Source organism: Thamnophis elegans, chromosome 8 (assembly GCF_009769535.1).
Source record: "Thamnophis elegans isolate rThaEle1 chromosome 8, rThaEle1.pri, whole genome shotgun sequence".
Classification (NCBI taxonomy): Eukaryota; Metazoa; Chordata; class Lepidosauria; order Squamata; family Colubridae; genus Thamnophis; species Thamnophis elegans.
In genome coordinates, this window is record NC_045548.1 from 74,716,723 (window position 1) to 74,735,805 (window position 19,083).

At 37.7% G+C, this 19,083-nt stretch overlaps 1 protein-coding gene across 1 annotated transcript; it reads left to right on the forward strand.

Annotated features, from left to right (window-relative positions):
* Window positions 1-470: 470 nt before the first annotated feature.
* On the forward strand, window positions 471-11,671 carry LOC116512641 (proto-oncogene Mas-like). The gene is made up of 4 exons (XM_032223244.1): window positions 471-511; window positions 8,579-8,776; window positions 9,489-9,552; window positions 10,161-11,671. The coding sequence occupies exons 3-4, from the start codon at window positions 9,494-9,496 to the stop codon at window positions 11,143-11,145; spliced, it is 1,044 nt and encodes a 347-aa protein (XP_032079135.1). The 5' UTR covers window positions 471-511; window positions 8,579-8,776; window positions 9,489-9,493; the 3' UTR covers window positions 11,146-11,671.
* Window positions 11,672-19,083: the final 7,412 nt, after the last annotated feature.

Here is a 19,083-nt window from a genome sequence, read left to right on the forward strand (position 1 = left end):
ATAACATCAGTCGGCCAGCAGACGGTTTATGAACCTCATAAACATAATTGTGAAAGTACAAGGGGACTCCATACGTTTGAGAGAAGAGAGCTATATCCATTGGAAAGTTTCAGGTAATAAGGCCCAGGAGTGAGCTTGCAGGCCTCAATGAACCAAAGTTTTGAACAAACATAACTTCGAAATGTACCAGATTTGTACCATATTTCTAATGTGCTGACTTGTGTGTTGCATTTTCTGCAAAGTATGTATATACGGATATATTTAGAGCAAGAACAATGAGTTGGTAGGAAATGGGGAACTGAAAGTAACAAGTGTCTGACAGCTTCAAATGTACACATGTGTTCACAGAAAGGGACAGTCAGTAAGAAAATACAAGGAAGTGAAAATCTGGAATGCGTATGTCAGTAAAAAAAGAAGGTATAAGAAATGTGGCCTGGGATGAGAATGGTGTTAGTTAAAGGACTTGAAGGAGCTGCTACATCTCTGGATTCCGTTGCAAAAGCTTGTTAATGTAAGTGCACTATTGCTATTCTATCTTTTGCTTCTGTCCTTTGTTCCAAATGATTAGAAACAATGAAACCTCTGATCTTAAATTAAGAGTTATTCTTTGTGGTTTCGTCCTTGGTTTTTTTAATTAGAATTTTCTTATGGCAAGGTCGACTAGTTCAACCCCCTGCTCAAGCAGGAGACCCTACACCATTTGAGACAAGAGGTTGTGCAATCTCTTCTTTAAAACCATCCAGTGATGGAAACCCCACATCATCATCATCATCAGCATCATCCTAAGCGCACCAGTGTGCCTAATGTTCCCGTCCTACTGTCCCCATTTATTTGTACCCATTTCCTGCGCTCTTGTTCATGTTTTATTGTTATTTCTGTTATATTGCACATGAATGACAAACTAAATAAATCAATAAGTAATAGACAAAGAGATTTATATGTACCTGGAAATAAGGACTGGAGAGTAATCTTTCTCTAACACAAAACATATATTCCTCTACATCAGGTCCTGGAATGGCTCCCTGGCATAGGAAGAATTTCAGAAAAGCATTCCAAAAGGAATCGATATATTGAGCTGTAATTGTAAAATGTACGTCTTCTCTCGATTCTTTGCTGAACAATGAAAAACATTATTTGGTAAAATGGTTTCATGGTTTAGCCGTTATTAGATTAGACACTGCTGTTTCTTTCTGACAGATAAGATAACCATCAAAAGAAAATGCAGAAGGGACCAATTTTTCATATGAAATCTATGTGGAGTAATTTTACCAAAGAGGATAGTTTTGTTAGACAATCGCGGTTATTTTTTTCAAAACATTTTTATATCTTAAAACTATTTTGGTCAGCTTTCAATCAATAAATGTACCCATTTCCTGTGCTCTTGTTCATGTTTATTCTTATTCCTGTTACCTTGTACATGAGTGACAAACTAAATAAATAAAAGAAATAAATAAATCTCATCACCATCATCATGGATTGCATAGGTTGAATAACAATCACAGCCTGAATAGAAAATGGAACAGATCATCTTGAGGTGGGAAAAAGAAGAAACAGCATGAAAATCCTCCCATACTATAAGATTTAAGGGACGCGGCGACTCAGAGACTAAGATGCTGAAATTGTCAATCAGAAAAGTCGGCAGATCGGTGGCTTGAATCCCTAGCGTCACGTAACTGAGTGAGCTCCCATTACTTGTCCCAGCTTCTGCCAATCTAGCAGTCTGAAAAATGCAAGTAGAAAACATAGGAACCACCTTTGGTGGGAAGGTAACAGAATTCCGTGTGCTTCCTGAAAAAGCACCTTTGGGACGTAGAGTAAGAGATAATTTTGTAAACATAATTGCATTTGCCACCGAGGAAATTACAAGCTTTTGTTTCCATTTCTTAGTATTCTTTCTTTCTGCACTTTTCTATTTTCTTTTTTCTCTCTCTCTGCCTCTCCCTCTCTCTTTTCTGTATTAGTTTCTGTTCGTTTTAACAATTTTTAATAAAATCCAAGTTTGTTTGTTTTTTTAAAAAAGAAATATGGATAAAACTGGAAAGTTATTATTGGGCAGAACCAGATATGTTAGCAGAATCTTACCAGCCAGTGATGGAAACCCCACATCATCATCTCATAAGTACACCAGCGTGCCTAACGTCCCCGTCGTACTGTCCCCATTTAATTGTACCCATTTCCTGTGTTCTTGTTCATGTTTAGTCTTATTCCTGTTATCTTGTCCATGAGTGGCAAACTAAATAAATAAAATAAAACAAATAAATAAATCTCATCACCATCATCATGGATTGCATAGGTTGAATAACAATCACGGTCTGAATAGAAAATGGAACAGATCATCTTGAGATGGGAAAAAGAAGAAACAGCATGAAATTTAAAAAAAAAAAACAAGTTTTTCTTCCTGCATATTAGGAAACAAGGAAGCAATTAAAGGGTTTACCTGATCTAATTAGAATACGATTGAATTGGATTATTTATTGGCTAAGTGTGATTGGACACATAAGGAATTTGTCTTTGGTGCATATGCTCTCAAGTGTTCATAAAAAGACAAGATACATCCATCAAGAATCATAAGATACAGAACTTAATGATAGCCATAGGGTACAAATAAGCAAACAGGAAACAATCAATATCAATGTGAATTGTAAGGATACAAGCAACAAAGTTTCAGTCATGCAGTCATAAGTGGGAGGATTATTCCATGAAACACCTTTATTCAATAGAGGTATGCCAATATTACCAGGATGAACAGGTACTATTAAGATTTCAATAGTGGGCATCACTATGGAGGTAATAGAAAGAAGAGATGACAGATTTAGTTTAAAAAATACATTTTGTCAGAAGTAATTGAAGATGATAGATAAAAGAAGCTAGAAAGGAGAAATGTTTCTCCTAATATTTTTTTTTCTTTAAAGAAAAGAAGATCAAAGATTCTTTTTAATTCTCAGCTAGGGAACCAGCAACAAACAAATTAATAGAACTTCCCATCATACAAAAAAAAGAAGAGGAAGAATTTGCTATTTAATATTATAAAATTGTACAATGGAGATAATATTGGGATGGATCTGAAAAAAGATGTGAAAAAGAGCATTCTAGAATTGCCTTCTAAGAAATATCTGCTGACTATCTCTTGAATAGGAGTTGTATTAACAGAGAAAAATGATCAGATCTTCACGTAAGATAATGGGAAAAAGAAGGCTAGCACACTTAACAGAATAGCTGTTATCAGGAAAGGAGATTAAAAGTGCTTAATGTTCATTAAGGGTTAGGAGTCAACTGGACTGAGCAATCTCATGGGCCCCTCAGAAATCTCTCTGGAATTGTTATGTAATTTGGCACGCATGAACATTCATACCCTGTGGCTTAAATTGAGCTAATGCACATTTTTCTCAAACTCATGCAACTCCTTTGGTTAAAAAGGAGAAGCCTGTCTAAATATCATGTAAAGATGCAGATTGAGTTCCCTTACTGGAAATTAGCTCCTTTTAAGGAAAGCAACAGACAATGTCGGCTGGTGGCTCCCTGGAGGAGGGCCTTCTCTGCAGCCGCTCCGGCCCTATGGAACGAACTACCCCCAGAGATCCGGACCCTACCCACTCTCATGGCCTTCTGAAAGGCTATCAAAACCTGGCTATTCGGGCAGGCCTGGGAGTTGACCTCATGATTGAGGTCTAGCCCCGACCAGAGTGGTGTGCATGATGAGGTTTTTAATTTATCTCTCTGTTTTTTAATTCCTTGTATTTTTTTAAGATTTGTTTCTTCTGTAAGCCGCCCAGAGTCCTTCGGGATTGGGTGGCCTATAAATCTATTGAATAGAATAGAATAGAATAGAATAGAACCCGACTGTCACCTGACACCCCTCATCAGCCAATAAGAGGAAAGAAGGGGATTCTGTTAGGTTTTTGGCGGGAAAAACCTTGGACCGCCTTCGGTAAAAGAATCAATAGCTTCCTGAAAGAGGAGTTACCTCAGGAACGATTTGCTCCCGTAGAGCCACAACTGTACTGCCATTTTGCATAGTTAAATGGTCTATTCCATATATGGAAACTCACTTTCTTTTGACACCTTTAATAAAGTGGGGTTTTTTTTTTCTTCCAATCCTGGCTTTCTGGCACCCACTTCAGCTTGACTTTTTCTTGGCTTTTTCTTGGGTTTGGATTTAGCCAGATCTGGGAAGGCTGTGGGTGTCCCTCCTTCCCAGCAGAGGTGGGTTGCTGCTGGTTCAACCCGGATCGGCTGAACCAGTAGTAGCAGGAGGGGAGGCTCCACCCACCTGCACATGCACAGAAGTGTCGCGCATGCGCACAAGTGTGCACAGGAGGGCGCCCGAACAGATTGTAAAGAAATTGGCAACGTACCTCTACTTCCCAGTTCCCCAGAGGACTGGAGTGGAGGGAGAAACTAGTATCTGGCAAAGAGGATGGCAGCAGCCATTGGACTGAATTTTTCAGTCAATGGTCATCCCAGGTGGAGGTTACCTCAGAACTGAAGGACCTCAGAGGAAGAGCTGATTCGACCCCGAGGATGCCTTTCCTTTATTATAGTGATCAAATTTCCTTGGAAAAAAGGACAAACCTGAAAAAAAGTGTCAAATCTGAAAGCGGTTCATAAGGACAACACCAGAGGTGGGTTCCTACCGGTTCGGCCTGGTTTGGCCAAGTAGATCGTAACTCGGCTGGCCACGCCCTCAAACTGGTTCTATCGGCGGCACCAGCTCTTTTTTTTGCTTCTGCGCAGAAGCAATTTTTTTTTTACTATTGTGGATGCACGAATAGTGCAAAGCGCATCCCTGAGCAAACTGGCAGTAACAGAAGCTGGATCCCACCCATGAACAACAGATTTTAAAGTTACAACCCAACATCCCACAAGAGAAGCTGTGTAAGAACATTAGATGAGTAGAAAGAAGAGGGACAAAGAAGAGGGAGTCAAACTATTGTCCAAAGCACCTGAGGGTAGAACAAGAAGCAATGGGTGGAAACTAATCAAGGAGAGAAGCAACCTAGAACTAAGGAGAAATTTCCTGACAGTTAGAACAATTAATCAGTGGAACAGAAGTTGTGAATGCCCCAACAATGGAAGTCTTTAAGAAGATGTTCAGCTATTTGTCTGAAATGGTATAGGGTTTCCTGCCTAGGCAGGGGGTTGGACTAGAAGACCTCAAAGGTCCCTTCCAACTCTGCTATTGTATTGTATAGTAGAACCACAGTACAGCAACCCCAAACATCAGGAAAAGGAAACAGATTGTATATACAACAACTAAAACTCATTTCATGTTAGAATTGAATAGAATAACAGAGTTGGAAGGGACCTTGGAGGTCTTCTAGTCCAACCCCCCTGCTTAAACAAGTTGTGAGAATTGTAGCAAAAAAAGGGGGGGCAAACAGGATTGATGTACAACATATAGTATAGAGAGTGCAATAGCCATTATGTAGGGCAAATAGCAGAAGGCTAGCAGAGATCATCTATGAACATCAGGTATCAGTCAAAAGATACGATGAAAACTCCTTCATTCCCCAACACGTGGACATAATTAATGAGTTTCAATTGGGAAACTGCGAGCATCCTAAACCAAGTTAACTCTAAAAATGCTACAGAGTTCCTTGAAGCCTAATGGTCAGGCACAATTGAGATATGATTTCTGTCATCCCTCCCCTTTAGATTTAGACATCGTAAAAAGCAAAAAGCTGAATTTTGCTAAAATGAGATTAAGTAGCTGATAGGTCAATTTGTGGGAACTGAAATATTCGCCACCTCATTTTTAATTGGGAGTAGCATGGTATGTGAACATAGACACTATATTTTCATTCATTTGCTTTCAACCTAATTACCAATAAAGTGATATTTTTTTCAGCTCAGAGTTTAAATGAGGGGTCTTTGGTGCTCTCTGAGCTTGACTGATAAGATTGAAGATGTTACCTAATTTACCTAATTTGGGTAGTGAAACTTTGCAAGCAATTAATCAAACTCAGAGAATATCAAGAACCCAATTTCTAGAATGTTCACCAATAATTGTGTGGATATCCTGATGTGTGTGTGTGTGTGTGTGTGTGTGTGTGTGCATGTGTCCGTGCGTGCGTGCGTGCAATTCTCCATTCTCTGGTTTACACCTTCTCTGACTCCACATGCGTCAGTTAAATGACAAAGCAAGGCATCACGACACAATGTCTTCTATCAGATTTTGTTGCCAATGTGGTTTGAAAATGTATCCATTCCCTGGATAAATTTAGAGGGGGGAGCCAGTTTTACAAGCCAGATGAAAGGATGTGGAAAAACCAAGAGAAAGAAATTGGATGGAGAAAGTTGGCAGTCTAGCTCCTACATTGATGTTTAAAGAAATGTTCTTATTATTTCTAGTTTGACTCTATTCCCAATACTGGGACATAATCTCAAACATACTAGAACATTAGCTGATAAATTCAAAAGTTCTAACCCAAAACAAAGGGGATGTGGTAGCCTAGTGGTTAAGACTCTAGGCTTGCCAACCAAAAGATTGGCAGTTTGAGATCCAAGTATCACATGACAGAATGAGCTTCCATTAGTTGTCTCAGATCCCAGCAACCTAGCAGTTTGAAAGCATGCAGATGCAAGTAGATAAATAGGTACCACTTCGATGGGAAAGTAGCAACATTCCATGCACCTCAGGGTATGCTGGTCACATGACTATGGAATATCTTCAGACACTGCTGGCTCCCTTGGCTAGGATATGGAGATAGTACTGCTCCCTAGAGTTGGACATGACAGGAGAGGGAAAACCTTTACCTTTACCTAAAACAATTCTGAAGCTGGAATGGACGTTCTCAGTGTTCAGTTCATTCTCAGAATGAAATTACTTTTTAATTCCATATTCTTTCAGTATAGACATCTGTTGTGTCCCAGCAGGATCCGGCTGATGGACTCGGATAGCGAGGAACCATATAAGTCTGCTATGGAAGATGTGGAATACCCTGGGCAGGGTTCAGACTCAGAGCAGGGACCAGAGGGGCTGGTTGGCCACCAGGAGGCGCCTGAGGCATGGAGCATTGGGGAGGATCAAAGGCAGTTTATCCCTGATGCTCGATTGAGAAGGGCTGAGAAACGGAAGCAGCAACTCTGTAGGCAGACTCACAGAAGACAAATACGCACAGGTGGTTGTGGATGGGCTCCTCCCAAGAGAGTTTATAAGTGAGGTGTTGGGAGGGGACATTTGCAGGAAACAACCTTTCGAATTAGTAGTGAAGAAATTCTGTCTGTATTCTAGCCATGTCTGTTCATTTGGATTATCTGCGTTGCTTCATTTGAACTATTTGGGTTACTGCCAAGCTATTCTACTGAATGTGAGTTGTCTGGGCCCTCAGCCAAAGGATTCGTTATCTCAGTAATTAAATAGTGGCAAACAGCCAAGCCTGTGTTCTGGTTTATTCACAGGCCGGGAGTGGGGGTGGGGTCAGAACAGACATCCCACTTTATTTACTCCATCCCAGGAGCAAGAAGCTTCTTTGTAGGGCTCATATGACGTAGAGAGTCTACAGAAAGATGGCCATGAAAGACACATTCAGAAGCTGTTAAAAAACAAAAGAAAAAGGAGATGAGCCTTCTCTGAGCCCTGGGAAAGTGTACAGCAGCTGCCAAAAAAGGCAACACAGTTCTAGGCTGCATAAAGAGAGGGAAAATAAGATGTTGAGACTCTAGAGAGAGTGCAGAGAAGAGCAACAAAATTGATTAGGGGATTGGAGGCCAAAACATATGAAGAACAGTTGCAGGAACTGGGTATGTCTAGTTTAATGAAAAGAAGGACTAGGGGAGACATGATAGCAGTGTTCCAATATCTCAGGGGATGCCACAAAGAAGAGGGAGTCAAGCTATTCTCCAAGGCACCTGAGGATAGAACAAGAAGCAATGGGTGGAAACTAATCAAGGAGACAAGCAATTTAGTACCGAGGACAAATTTTCTGCCAGAACAATTAATCAGTGGAACAGAAGTTGCCTCCAGAAGTTGTGAATGCCCCAACATTGGAAGTTTTTAAGAAGATGTTGGATAACCATTTGTCTGGAGTGGTGTAGGGTTTCCTGCCTAAGCAGGAGGTTGGACTAGAAGACCTCCAAGGTCCCTTCCAACTCTGTTATTCTAAAGAAACAGAAAAAGTCTCAAGCTTTATCCATCCTGAGTCACTGAGGTACAAGAAGTGGGAATAAAAAAGAAGACTAGAACTAAACTTTATGGAGATACGCTATATAAACAAGATCTTGCAGGCCTGCTTCCTGATCTGGAGAACCTACAAGGGCTTATGATAGCAGCCCCCTCAATGCCTTCTAATTTGATTTCATTAGAATAGAACTTAAAACATTTCAATGTGAATATTTAGAGCATTTTTGCTCCCTGGGCTGTATAAAAAACGATTGTTGCTTTCATACTATGTGGTCTCTTAGTGTCTGGCATCCCAAAGGATAAGACAAAAAAGAGAGATCCGTTTTTTCCCTTTCTTGCTTTTTTCCCTTCTGCAATGGTATCCCTTTAAGGTTCATTTAAACAGAAAAGTTTAATTGCCCATCAACAGTAATTTAGACATCTTAAAAAGATGCAACTTTTTCATACTAATTGCAGAGTTCAGCCAAACACTAATGGTCCAGAATTTAATGGCTTTATGAGGAATGTGTGAAAGAACTGAGAATCAAGACCATATTTGTGTTTACACTTTGCTGACAGTCCTGAGAGAGGAGAGGACTTCTTTGATACCAGATCAGGGACTACGATGAAGACATCCTGAAATAGGACAACTCAGTAGAATTTGGATATCAAAAGGTAGGTGCTCTCTGAATTTATGCATACGTCCTATACCTGGTATTTCTCTCTATGATTGATTGCTTATGTGTCATTAAGTTGTTGCTAACTCTTAGTAAACACATTGATATTTTCCATGATGCTCTGTCCCTTCTTCTGCTATGCTGATTTCCTCCCTTTCCCATGCCTCCTAATGCAACACCTCCCATTCCCCCAATGCTCCTTCAACATGAATTTTAGACTTCACTTGGAGTTCAACACACTACATTATCTTTTGCTTCACACATCACCATATCCACATCACTCTCCACCCAGAGGCAACCAAAAGAAGCAATAATTTAGCAAACTAGAAACTAGAATAATTTAGCAAGATGATGATGCATAGTCAAAATCTCTGTTTATTTTTTCCCCAGACAACAACAATCACAAGGTGTATCTCACTCTGATAGTTAAGGGTCTTACTTATAAATTGTCTGTAATACAGAACATAGAATGAAAGAGGCAGGTAGGCAGGCAGGCATTGCATTTTTAGGACTGCCCTGGAAAAGTTTTAAATAGCTTTTGGGGGATCTGACATAATTTCAAACAGCCATTAAGTGACTGGTGGTATCTCAAGGAATACCTGTAGGGAAGAAGTTTCTAAAACAAATTAGGTTGGTGGTTTTTTTTTGTTTTTTTTTTGCTGTCTGATGTTATTAACCATAGTCATGAGTTACTATAATTGCTTCCTTAGGTAACATGCCACCATCTGAAATGAATATCTCCCGAATTCGTATTGCGCCTGGATACTACAAATGGTAAGTATTATTATGCAGTAGTGGGATTCAGCTGGTTTGCATCGGTTCAGGAGAATCACTTGTTAACTCATTTTGGAGTTCTGAGAACCGGCTGAATAGTCAAGCCATATATGACTATATATATATAGTCATATATATATATATATTTGGCTTAATTAATTTTATTCTTGTTTTGCAGCCATTTGTACCAATTGTTCCAAATTTCATAATATTCCGACTCTTCTTTATCTTTTAATTTCAGTGTTAATTTGTCCATCTCTGCACAATCCAAAGGTTTTTTTTTCTCACTAATTCGTCCAAGCGGGTATTATTTTGTTTCCAGCATTGGGCAAATGCTATTCTAGCTGTAGTCAGCAGTTGTGTTAATATGTACTTAATTTTCTTTGTATATTTCCCTTTGATTATTCCCAGTAGAAAGATTTCGGGTTTGTATTTTATCTGTTCTCCTGTAATTTCTTGCACCCATTTCCAAATTTTTGTCCAATGTTTTTGTCTTTCTGGGCAGGGAGAGAGGGAAAGGGAGAGAGAGAGAAATAAAGTGTGTTTGTGCATGCCCATGTATATATTTCTGCAATAATGACTGTCTTTTGGTTTCTTTTTATTATCAGGATAGAAAATGAATTTGTTATTTCTGAACCTATACAAGTCAACATTTCTTTCAATGATACAGAAATTGTTTCAAATGTGTCTAAAATATCAGGATTCTACTCTTCACGATATGACGAATTGTTCGATAGTTTAACACAAAACCTTCTCTGTGCATTCTTTGCCTTGATTTGCATTTTGGGCCTGGTGGGAAATGGAAGGACAATTTATCTCCTGGCCTTTTCCATTAAGAGGAATCCTTTCACCACTTTCATCCTGAATCTCTCCGTCGCTGATTTTGGAGTCCTCACATCCCTCGTTATGGCAGAAATATTTGTGACAGTGTTAACTCTGGGTAAAGTAAGTGACGTTGTCCAAACATTTTTCTTCTTATTTTTCGTGCTCTTTTCCTTCACCTATTCTGCCAGCCAGTTTCTGCTGACGGCTATCAGCCTAGACAGGTGCGTGGCTGTCCTCTTCCCTCTCTGGCATCGCTGCCATCGTCCTCCATATTTGCCCAGTCTTGTTTGTGGCCTCATCTGGATCTTCTCCTTCCTGCTCTCTACGGTGCACTTCATTCTGTATTACACCAAGAGTTCAGTTGTGCTTTACCAGCTGATTGTGAATGCTTTGCTTTGTACACCTCTTATGGTTGTATCCACTGTAACTCTCTTGGTTTATACGAGGTCTAAAATACAACACAATCAAAGGAAACTTCTCACCACCATCTTGCTGGCTCTCATCTTCTTCCTCCTACTTTCTCTCCCAATGAATGTCTTTTATGTCATTGAATATTTTGGTTTCTATAAGGCCATCCTCATGACAGTCGGGTATGGATGTGCTGTTCTCAACAGCAGCATCAACCCACTCCTTTATTTCTTTGTCGGGAGAATGAAGAAGGGAAAGGATCAGCCCAGAGCATCCTTTAAGGTGGCTCTGCAAAGAATTTTCAAGGATGAGCAGGAAAGCTCTGAAGAGCAGCAAACTACGGAGGAAAGCATATTGTGAAGTGTCACTATTGTTTTATAATCATTTTAAAACCCCTAAGTAATTTGTGGGTTCAGTAAGAAAATTGATGTGATTTACTGAAGAAGCTGAACGCAAAACCATACAAACAGGAAATATTTATCTGTAGATAATTCTCAAAGTGAATATGCTTGTATAGTACCGTAAATGTTTTACTTATATAATTCCTTTATTCTTACTGCATGAAATTTTCAAAATGTGTAACCTTTACCATTGTATTTTATTTTTATTTGTTAGGTATTTTTCAAGATTTCATGAAGTTGATAGAATATATGAATTCACGAATGAACTTGGTAAAATATATGAATTCACAAATGAGTTTAGTAGAATATATGAATTCATCAATGAATTTGGTAGAATATATGAATTCATGAACGAACTTGGTAGAATATATGAATTCACGAATGAACTTGGTAGAATCCATGGCTTCACTAAAAATTCTAAAACATGTAAATATATACATGTAAAAATGTATAAAGAAAGAAAAGACAAGGAGAAAAAAGATGTACAGAATTCATTTCCGGAAATAAAATGTGACAATTATAGGATTCTCACATATTTCAGGTGTAATATTCACTTATATTTAACAATAACAAATTATTATAGGTAATTTTCATTTGCTGGTTTTTTAAAACTATTTTTTAAAGATAAATAGCTTCTATCATTGTAAGCCTCCCTTCTTGTCATTTTTTTATAGACATTTCAAGTTCTTATTTCTTTTTTTTTAAAGTAATCTTTATTAGTTATACATTTTTTTAAGAGTAAAACATACAAATACAAATACAATTTTAAACATACAAACCCCCCTCCCCTCCCCCTCCCCCCGCGGTTCTTATTTCTAGCTGGTACCAACATTAACTGGCAATATTCTGGAATAATGGGACCTAAGTCCTTCTCATTTGTAAAACTCATCAGGGTTTATCTGAAAGTGACTTTAGGGGTAGGTATGCATGGCTCAAGGGGTCAGAGGTTAAAATGCTGAGCTTGTTGATCAGAAAGGTCGGCAGTTCGAATTCCTAATGTTGTGTAATGGAGTGAGCTCCCATTATTTGTCCCACTTTCTGCCAACCTAGCAGTTTGAAAGCACATAAAAATGCAAGTAGAAAAATAGGGACCACCTTTAGTGGGAAGGTAACAGTATTCCATGCACCTTCGGCGTTTAGTCATGCCAGCCACATGACCACAGAGATGTCTTTGGACAGTGCTGGCTCTTTGGCTTTGAAATGGATGAGCACATAGCTTTGAATCATTTTCTTTGGCAGGCAAATGAAGAAGTTTAACTCATTTGTTTAATTGGGTTTTCTTTCTCTAGTTTTAGGACGTGGATAGCCAAAGAGTCTTGTTTTCGATTACATTTATTCAGAAATATTGAACATTCAAAATGGTTCACAAATTTTGAAAACCTCTGTGCATAACCCTATGTATTTCATCAAATGAACTCCCTAGTGTAGTATGGTGCATATGTAATCCTCAAATTACACTGGTAATTCAAGTAAAATTCTCAGAACTAAATAAAACACAACTTTCAGCCACCATGTTGCTTAATGATAGCAATACATATATTCACTGTGTTAAGTCAATCACCACAAGTCATCAAGTGAGGATTAGAAAACTATTAGATTAGTAGTATTTCTAATGTTAAAATAAATAATAAGAGTGATAGGGGGCATCCTTGTCTTACTCCTTTCAAAATATTAAACTTCATTTATTAGCAAGTTCGCTGTTTGAATCAAATAAATTGTTTCTATCATCTTCACAAATTTCTCTCCGAATTGCATGGTTCTTTATTGTGTTATAATGAATTGCCACTTTAAGTTGTCAAAGGCCTTTTGGACATTCAAAAAAATCAATGCAACTGGTTTCCTTGGATGTGCTTCATAATATTCTAGTGTGTTCAGAATTATTCTCATATTGTTTTTCAAACGTGACCATGACTACTGACTTCCACCCTACTTATCCATTAGCTTTGCTTGTTGGAAGCTGGCAAAGAGCATTGGAAATCACAATCACATGACATTGCAATGGGCCAGAATTCTGAGGACGGGCTGTGAGTCTCAAAGTCCCAAATGACCTCATTGTTCTATATGTAGTCAGAAGACGGCTGAAAGGCACTAAGTCAAGAAGGTGATAAGTTTTATCCCAACAGAAAAGTATCTCTCCAAGATAGAAAATTGCAATTATGAATTAAGCTTTTTTTTTTTAAAGGATATTTCTGGGATTTACCTTCTGTAAAGGTTCATTGAGGCAGCCTTTGCATAACATATTAGTGTAAGAAAATAACAGAATAACAGAGTTGGAAGGGACCTTGGAGGTCTTCTAGTCCAACCACCTGTTCAAACAGGAGACTTTGTAACATTCCAGACAAGTGGCTTTCCAGTTTCTTTTTTTTTAAAAATATAATTTTTATTAAACATTATTACCTTTAAAAAACAGAAAGAAAAATACAACAACATAAGAAAGACAAATCATACATAACAATATAAAGTAAATATACAGCCTTTTGTATCGGCATTCATTAGTTATACATTTTTTTTAAAGCGTAAAACATACAGATACAAATACCGTTTTAAACATACAACCCCCCTCCCCCCTCCCCGCGGTGACAGTCATTCACAGCCCAACTTTTTCTTTCCTTCCTCATTGTTAGGTCTCTAAGCCACATCTTCTCATTGCAAAGTTCAGGGATCTATTACAATACCCATGTTAACTTTCCCCATTTTAAGTCCCTGCTGTTCTCCTTGTCGCCCACATATACCATAGGTTCCAGCTAAGATAATGTTCCGTTTCTCCTTTGTCCCTCAGCCAACCCATCATTCTGTCCATTTCTGCACATTCATAGATCTTTTTAATTATAGCATCTTCCGATGGTATGGTAGTGGATTTCCAAAATTGTGCATAAGTTATTCTTGCGGCCACAATTATATGTAGGCTCAAATGCCATATTGAATTGCTTATGTTTTCTGGTTTAATGCTTAGTAGAAGGTTCTCGGGTCTCCATTCCATGTTTGCCCCGGTAACCTCTTTTAACCATTTTTTAATCCTTTTCCAATATTTCGTGGCCTCAGTACAGGACCACCAAATATGGTAGAATGTGCCATCCTTTCTTCCACATTTCCAACACAATGGAGATAACCCAGGGAACATCTTGGCTAACCTCGTTGGGGGGAAGTGCCACCTATAAACCATCTTGTATATGTTTTCTTTGAATGCTGTAGATGTTGTAAGTTTAATGGTCTTACTCCATAGATCCAGTTTCTTTTTAAAAGCCTCCAGGGATGGAGCACTCACAACTTCTTACCCTGAATTTTGATAGGACATAGTATCAATTGGTACATCTTGCATGTTATTTATTTTCTTAGGTTTATATCTTGGTTTTTCCTTGGAAACTGAAGGTTGTAGTCTCCTAAACTAATGTAACAACGCCACACATGAAATAAAAAAACTGACTGACTTAAACGACAGAAGGTGGATGAATATTTGGATCAGATAACTTTATTTGATTTGTAAACTGATTTGTACAACCTGGAGGAAATGACATGCACAACTGTGGGAGAAGCATACATTTCCAAAGCATTTTACATAAAGAACAAAAATGAATTAGACACTAAGCATGACCATTTGAGTGTTTGGAAGTAAAATTAGGTGAAAAATAAGTGTATCAGATATGAGCATGATGTTATAACAAGATATTTTTCAGCTAGGCTTATAGTAAGCTAGAACAAATATTTTACAGTTGGTTTTCACTGATTCTCCTTAGACATCTAACCAGTGATTTTCATCGTAATGTGAAATTGACTCTATAATACAAATAAAGTGGTCTCCGAAGATATCTCTGTGGTCATGTGGCTAGCATGACTAAATGCCAAAGGCACACAGAACGCTGTAACTTTCCCACCAAAGGTGGTTCTTATTTCTCTACTTGCATTTTTACATGCTTCTGAACTAGTTTGGCAGAAACTGGGAAAAGTAATGGAAGCTCACTCCATTATGTGGCACTAGGGATTCGAACCACCAAGCTGCTGATCTTTCTGATCGACAAGCTCAGTGTTTTACCCATTGAGCTACCCTGTCCCTACAGATGGATTAGCAAAGATATTTAAGGATAATTCTGCAAAATGTTGGAAATGTCACCAGACATATGTGATGGACATGTTAAAAAGCGAAAAACATGTTAAAAAGCGAAAAAATATTGGACAACAATATATACATGGCTGGAAAAAATGATAAAACAACATATAGACTTGAAACCAAAGACATTTTTGTTAGGCATTTTACCAGAAAAGTATAACAATCTGATTTTACACTTATTAACGGCAGTGAGAATAGTATTTTCACAACAATGAAAAACTGTAGAGATCCCGAGAGAGGAAGATGTGATTAGAAAAATATTAGAATGCGCAGAAATGAACAAGCTAACACTTACAATTAAGGAAAAGAAAGAACCTGAATATTTGTTGACTTGGGACTTATTTTATCAATGGCTAGCTGACAAAAAACAAGAGCTGGAATCAGAAAAATATATGAAAGGATCAGTGATACAAAAAAAGGGTAAAATTGGTTAAACAAATAGTATGATTATTACTATTATTAATAGTATAACTGATATTAATGCAATTAATATTGTTGTAAGCAATTTGATTATTACTTCTTAAAATAATTTGTACCCAGACAACACACTGTTCAATTGAAGTTGGAATTTTCATATGCTATAAAATAAAATAAAAAAAACTTATTACAAAAAGATGGGGAGACCTTCTTGACTATTATCATGTATCCCCGAAAATAAGACAGGGTCTTATTTTCTTTTAACCCCTGAAATAAGCACTTGGCCTTATTTTTGAGGAGGTCTTATTATTTTTGAGGTGCAGGAGGCGGTGAGTGTGGTCACCTCATGGCTGCTGCTGTGTTGCAATATTTTGGGGGAGGGCTTATTTTAGTGCATGCGTTCAAAAGCCCGACTGGACTTATTATCTGGGGAGGTCTTATTTTTGGGAAAACAGGGTAGTTTTATGGACTTCTTTTTTATAATCTTATTTTTAGCTCTATGATGTCACATATAGGGAAAAATGTGGGGGGAAATCATTGTACACAGTTATACCTAATAAACCACAATGTACAAACAATAACAAAATCTATCTTCTTAGCCCAGAAGGTAGGAACATCTTAACTGAGGTTCCAATTAAACGAGGAAGATCAATCTTTTCAGAAAATGATCATAACTCGGTTTCATCAGGCTGCATCTCATCTTCCTTGGTGTCTCCCTCATTTGTGAAAACCCTATGGAGCGCAAGTTTCATCGATACTCTGGATCGTTCCCCTTTATTTCTCCCAGCCAGGAAATAAAGGATTGGATTGATGCTGCTGTTTACTACAATACAGATGTCAGACAGATATGCAAGAATTAATATATGTTGAGACCAGGGGTGAAAAAAATACATCATCTCTAAAAAAAAATCAAACAGAATTTTCTTTTCTATTAGCGAGTTCTCGTCCCAAAAATACAGTTCAGTATTGAGTAACAATGTTAACTCATTCTCTTTTACTATACTGTAAGTAATAATGGAAAAAATGCTCAGAGGCAAACGAAATACAATGAAGCACATGAGCGCAAGCAAGGTTACCGTCAACACTTTTTTCCGCTTTTGCTGGCGTTGTTTAAAGAAAAATTTGACAAGCAAGATCAGAGAGGATATGATCATCGTTGGGTAACACACCAGACCGTTGAAAATCAACTGAAACAGTAGAAAAGGCTCAGGAAATACAACTACCATTTCCAATACAAAGTACATAAAGGGCACAACCCAAGTGATAACACACACAATGAGGGACAATTTGGGTGGCCGATGGCATTGGTGCCAAATTGGGAAAAGCACAGATACACAACGGTCCACACTGATGCTTATGAGTAAAAGTTGACTAGTATTATACAACACAAAATAAAGAAGATTGAAAAAATATGCTCTGAAATTAAATGGACTGTGAATTTGGAATATTTGAGTCAAGACCTCCATCATGAGGACTCCAGAATCTGCCACAGCCAAATTCAAGACATAGATGGAGAAAGAATTCCTTTTCATATGGAAACCAAGGATCCAGATGACTTTTCCATTCCCTAAAAATCCCAGAAAGCAGAGAATAAAAATGACAATATAAATGGTCATCTCAATAGAAATTGGAATATCTGGAATTTCAAAGTCAGGAATGTCATAGGTTTCATTGTTGAACTCTGAAGCAAATGATACGGTAGGTTCAAACTCTGCCATTCTGCTCAGCTCAATCTTCTTTCCTTCGGTGTTTAACTTTTTCTCCTTTTGTACATAAACACCTACAGATAGAGACAAACAATAAATCCTAAATTATAATAAATTATGTTCAGATTTTTTTTTACAGACAAAAAAGGAAGGTTTTTTTTCTTAAGACAAAGCTCTGAAGTTTTCCTTGAGGCAATACAGAATTCATAAAAGAAAACCAATAAGCAGCCAATAAATAATGTCTACTAAATTAAATATATAGGCAGAACAAATAAAAATTTCATATCTAGCAGGAGCCAGCTAGAGATCTGAAAGTCACACACATTTTAGAAAATAAATGCGCATTTATCCTCTTTACTTGCAATCCATAGACTCTTGTACAACACTAACGAAGCTTAAAATATGTGAAACTGGATGAGTTCCATTTCTCATATTTTTTTTCTGAATACAAGAGAGATCCCAAATTCTATCTGAAAGTCTTTCTGATAATCTGGGACAGCTTCAGATCAAGCTGTTCCCAAAATTTAGTGATAAACAATATTACTGAGTTTTGATGGAAAATGAGGCATGGTTGAGATAATGTTTTGAAATTCTCAACCCATCACAAAAAAAACCTATTAAAAAACCTATGCCTGAATCCATTAGTGTCAAAAGAGGCTCATGAAACAAAGAAAAAAAGAAAGGGAAAAATAATACACGTTTCAATTTATTTGCTAATATTTCAAGTAGTCTATTATTTCCTTGCACAAATCTAACACAACATATTTTAATAGCATTAGAGTAGATATTGAGATTAGGAGATCTCACGGTGGCTCAGTGGCTAAGACGCAGAGCTTGTCAATCAGAAAGGTCAGCAGTTTGGTGGTTCGAATGCCTAGCACCACGTAACCGAGTGAGCTCCCCTTACTTGTCCCAACTTCTGCCAACTTAGCAGTTTGAAAGCATGTAAAAATGCAAGTAGAAAAATAGGAACCACCTTTGGTGGGAAGGTAACAGCGCTTTGTACACCTTCGGCATTGAGCCATGCTAGCCACATGATCACGGAGAAGTCTTCGCACAGCGCTGGTTCTTTGACTTTGAAATGGAGATGAGCACCGCCCCCTAGAGTTGGGAACAACTAGCACATACGTGCGAGGGGAACCTTTACTTTTTTAAATATTGAGATTACATGGACATAATCACAAATCACTCTCGTGTATGTAGGGTCCCCCACTGATTTACAACTGATCTACTAAGTTGTGGTTCATTTCAAGATAAATACAGGAGAACCTTTACTATGTTAACAGTATTCTTCTTTAAAAGACCTTTTAAGACCTAATCTTTAGAAGAGAGAGCCCAGGCCATAGAAAAAGAAAGAATAGAATAATTTGGCACCCAATCTAATATAATAATTTTTAAAACCTTAGGTAATCTCAAAGAAGAGTTATGGTTACAGAATTTTCATGGGAAACGAGATAGGCTAGACATAATATCTTGAATTTCTCATTCCATCAGAAGCAAGCTATAAAGATACATAACTCTGCCTGAATCCACTTGGATCAAATGGGAGGCTCATGAAAACAAACTTTGTCTGTGTGTTTTTTTGCTAATATTCAAATAAAGAATTTGCTTCCTTGCACAAGACTAATACAGCAAACTTTAACAGCATTTCAGTAGTTGTTGTGATTCC

What these genes read in the sequence shown, in the direction of transcription:
- LOC116512641 (XM_032223244.1), top strand. Translation starts at nt 9,494, where the DNA reads ATGCCACCATCTGAAATGAATATCTCCCGAATTCGTATTGCGCCTGGA. An exon ending in GCGCCTGGATACTACAAATG is followed by an intron (nt 9,553 to 10,160) that starts GTAAGTATTATT and finishes TTTTATTATCAG; the next exon opens with GATAGAAAATGAATTTGTTA.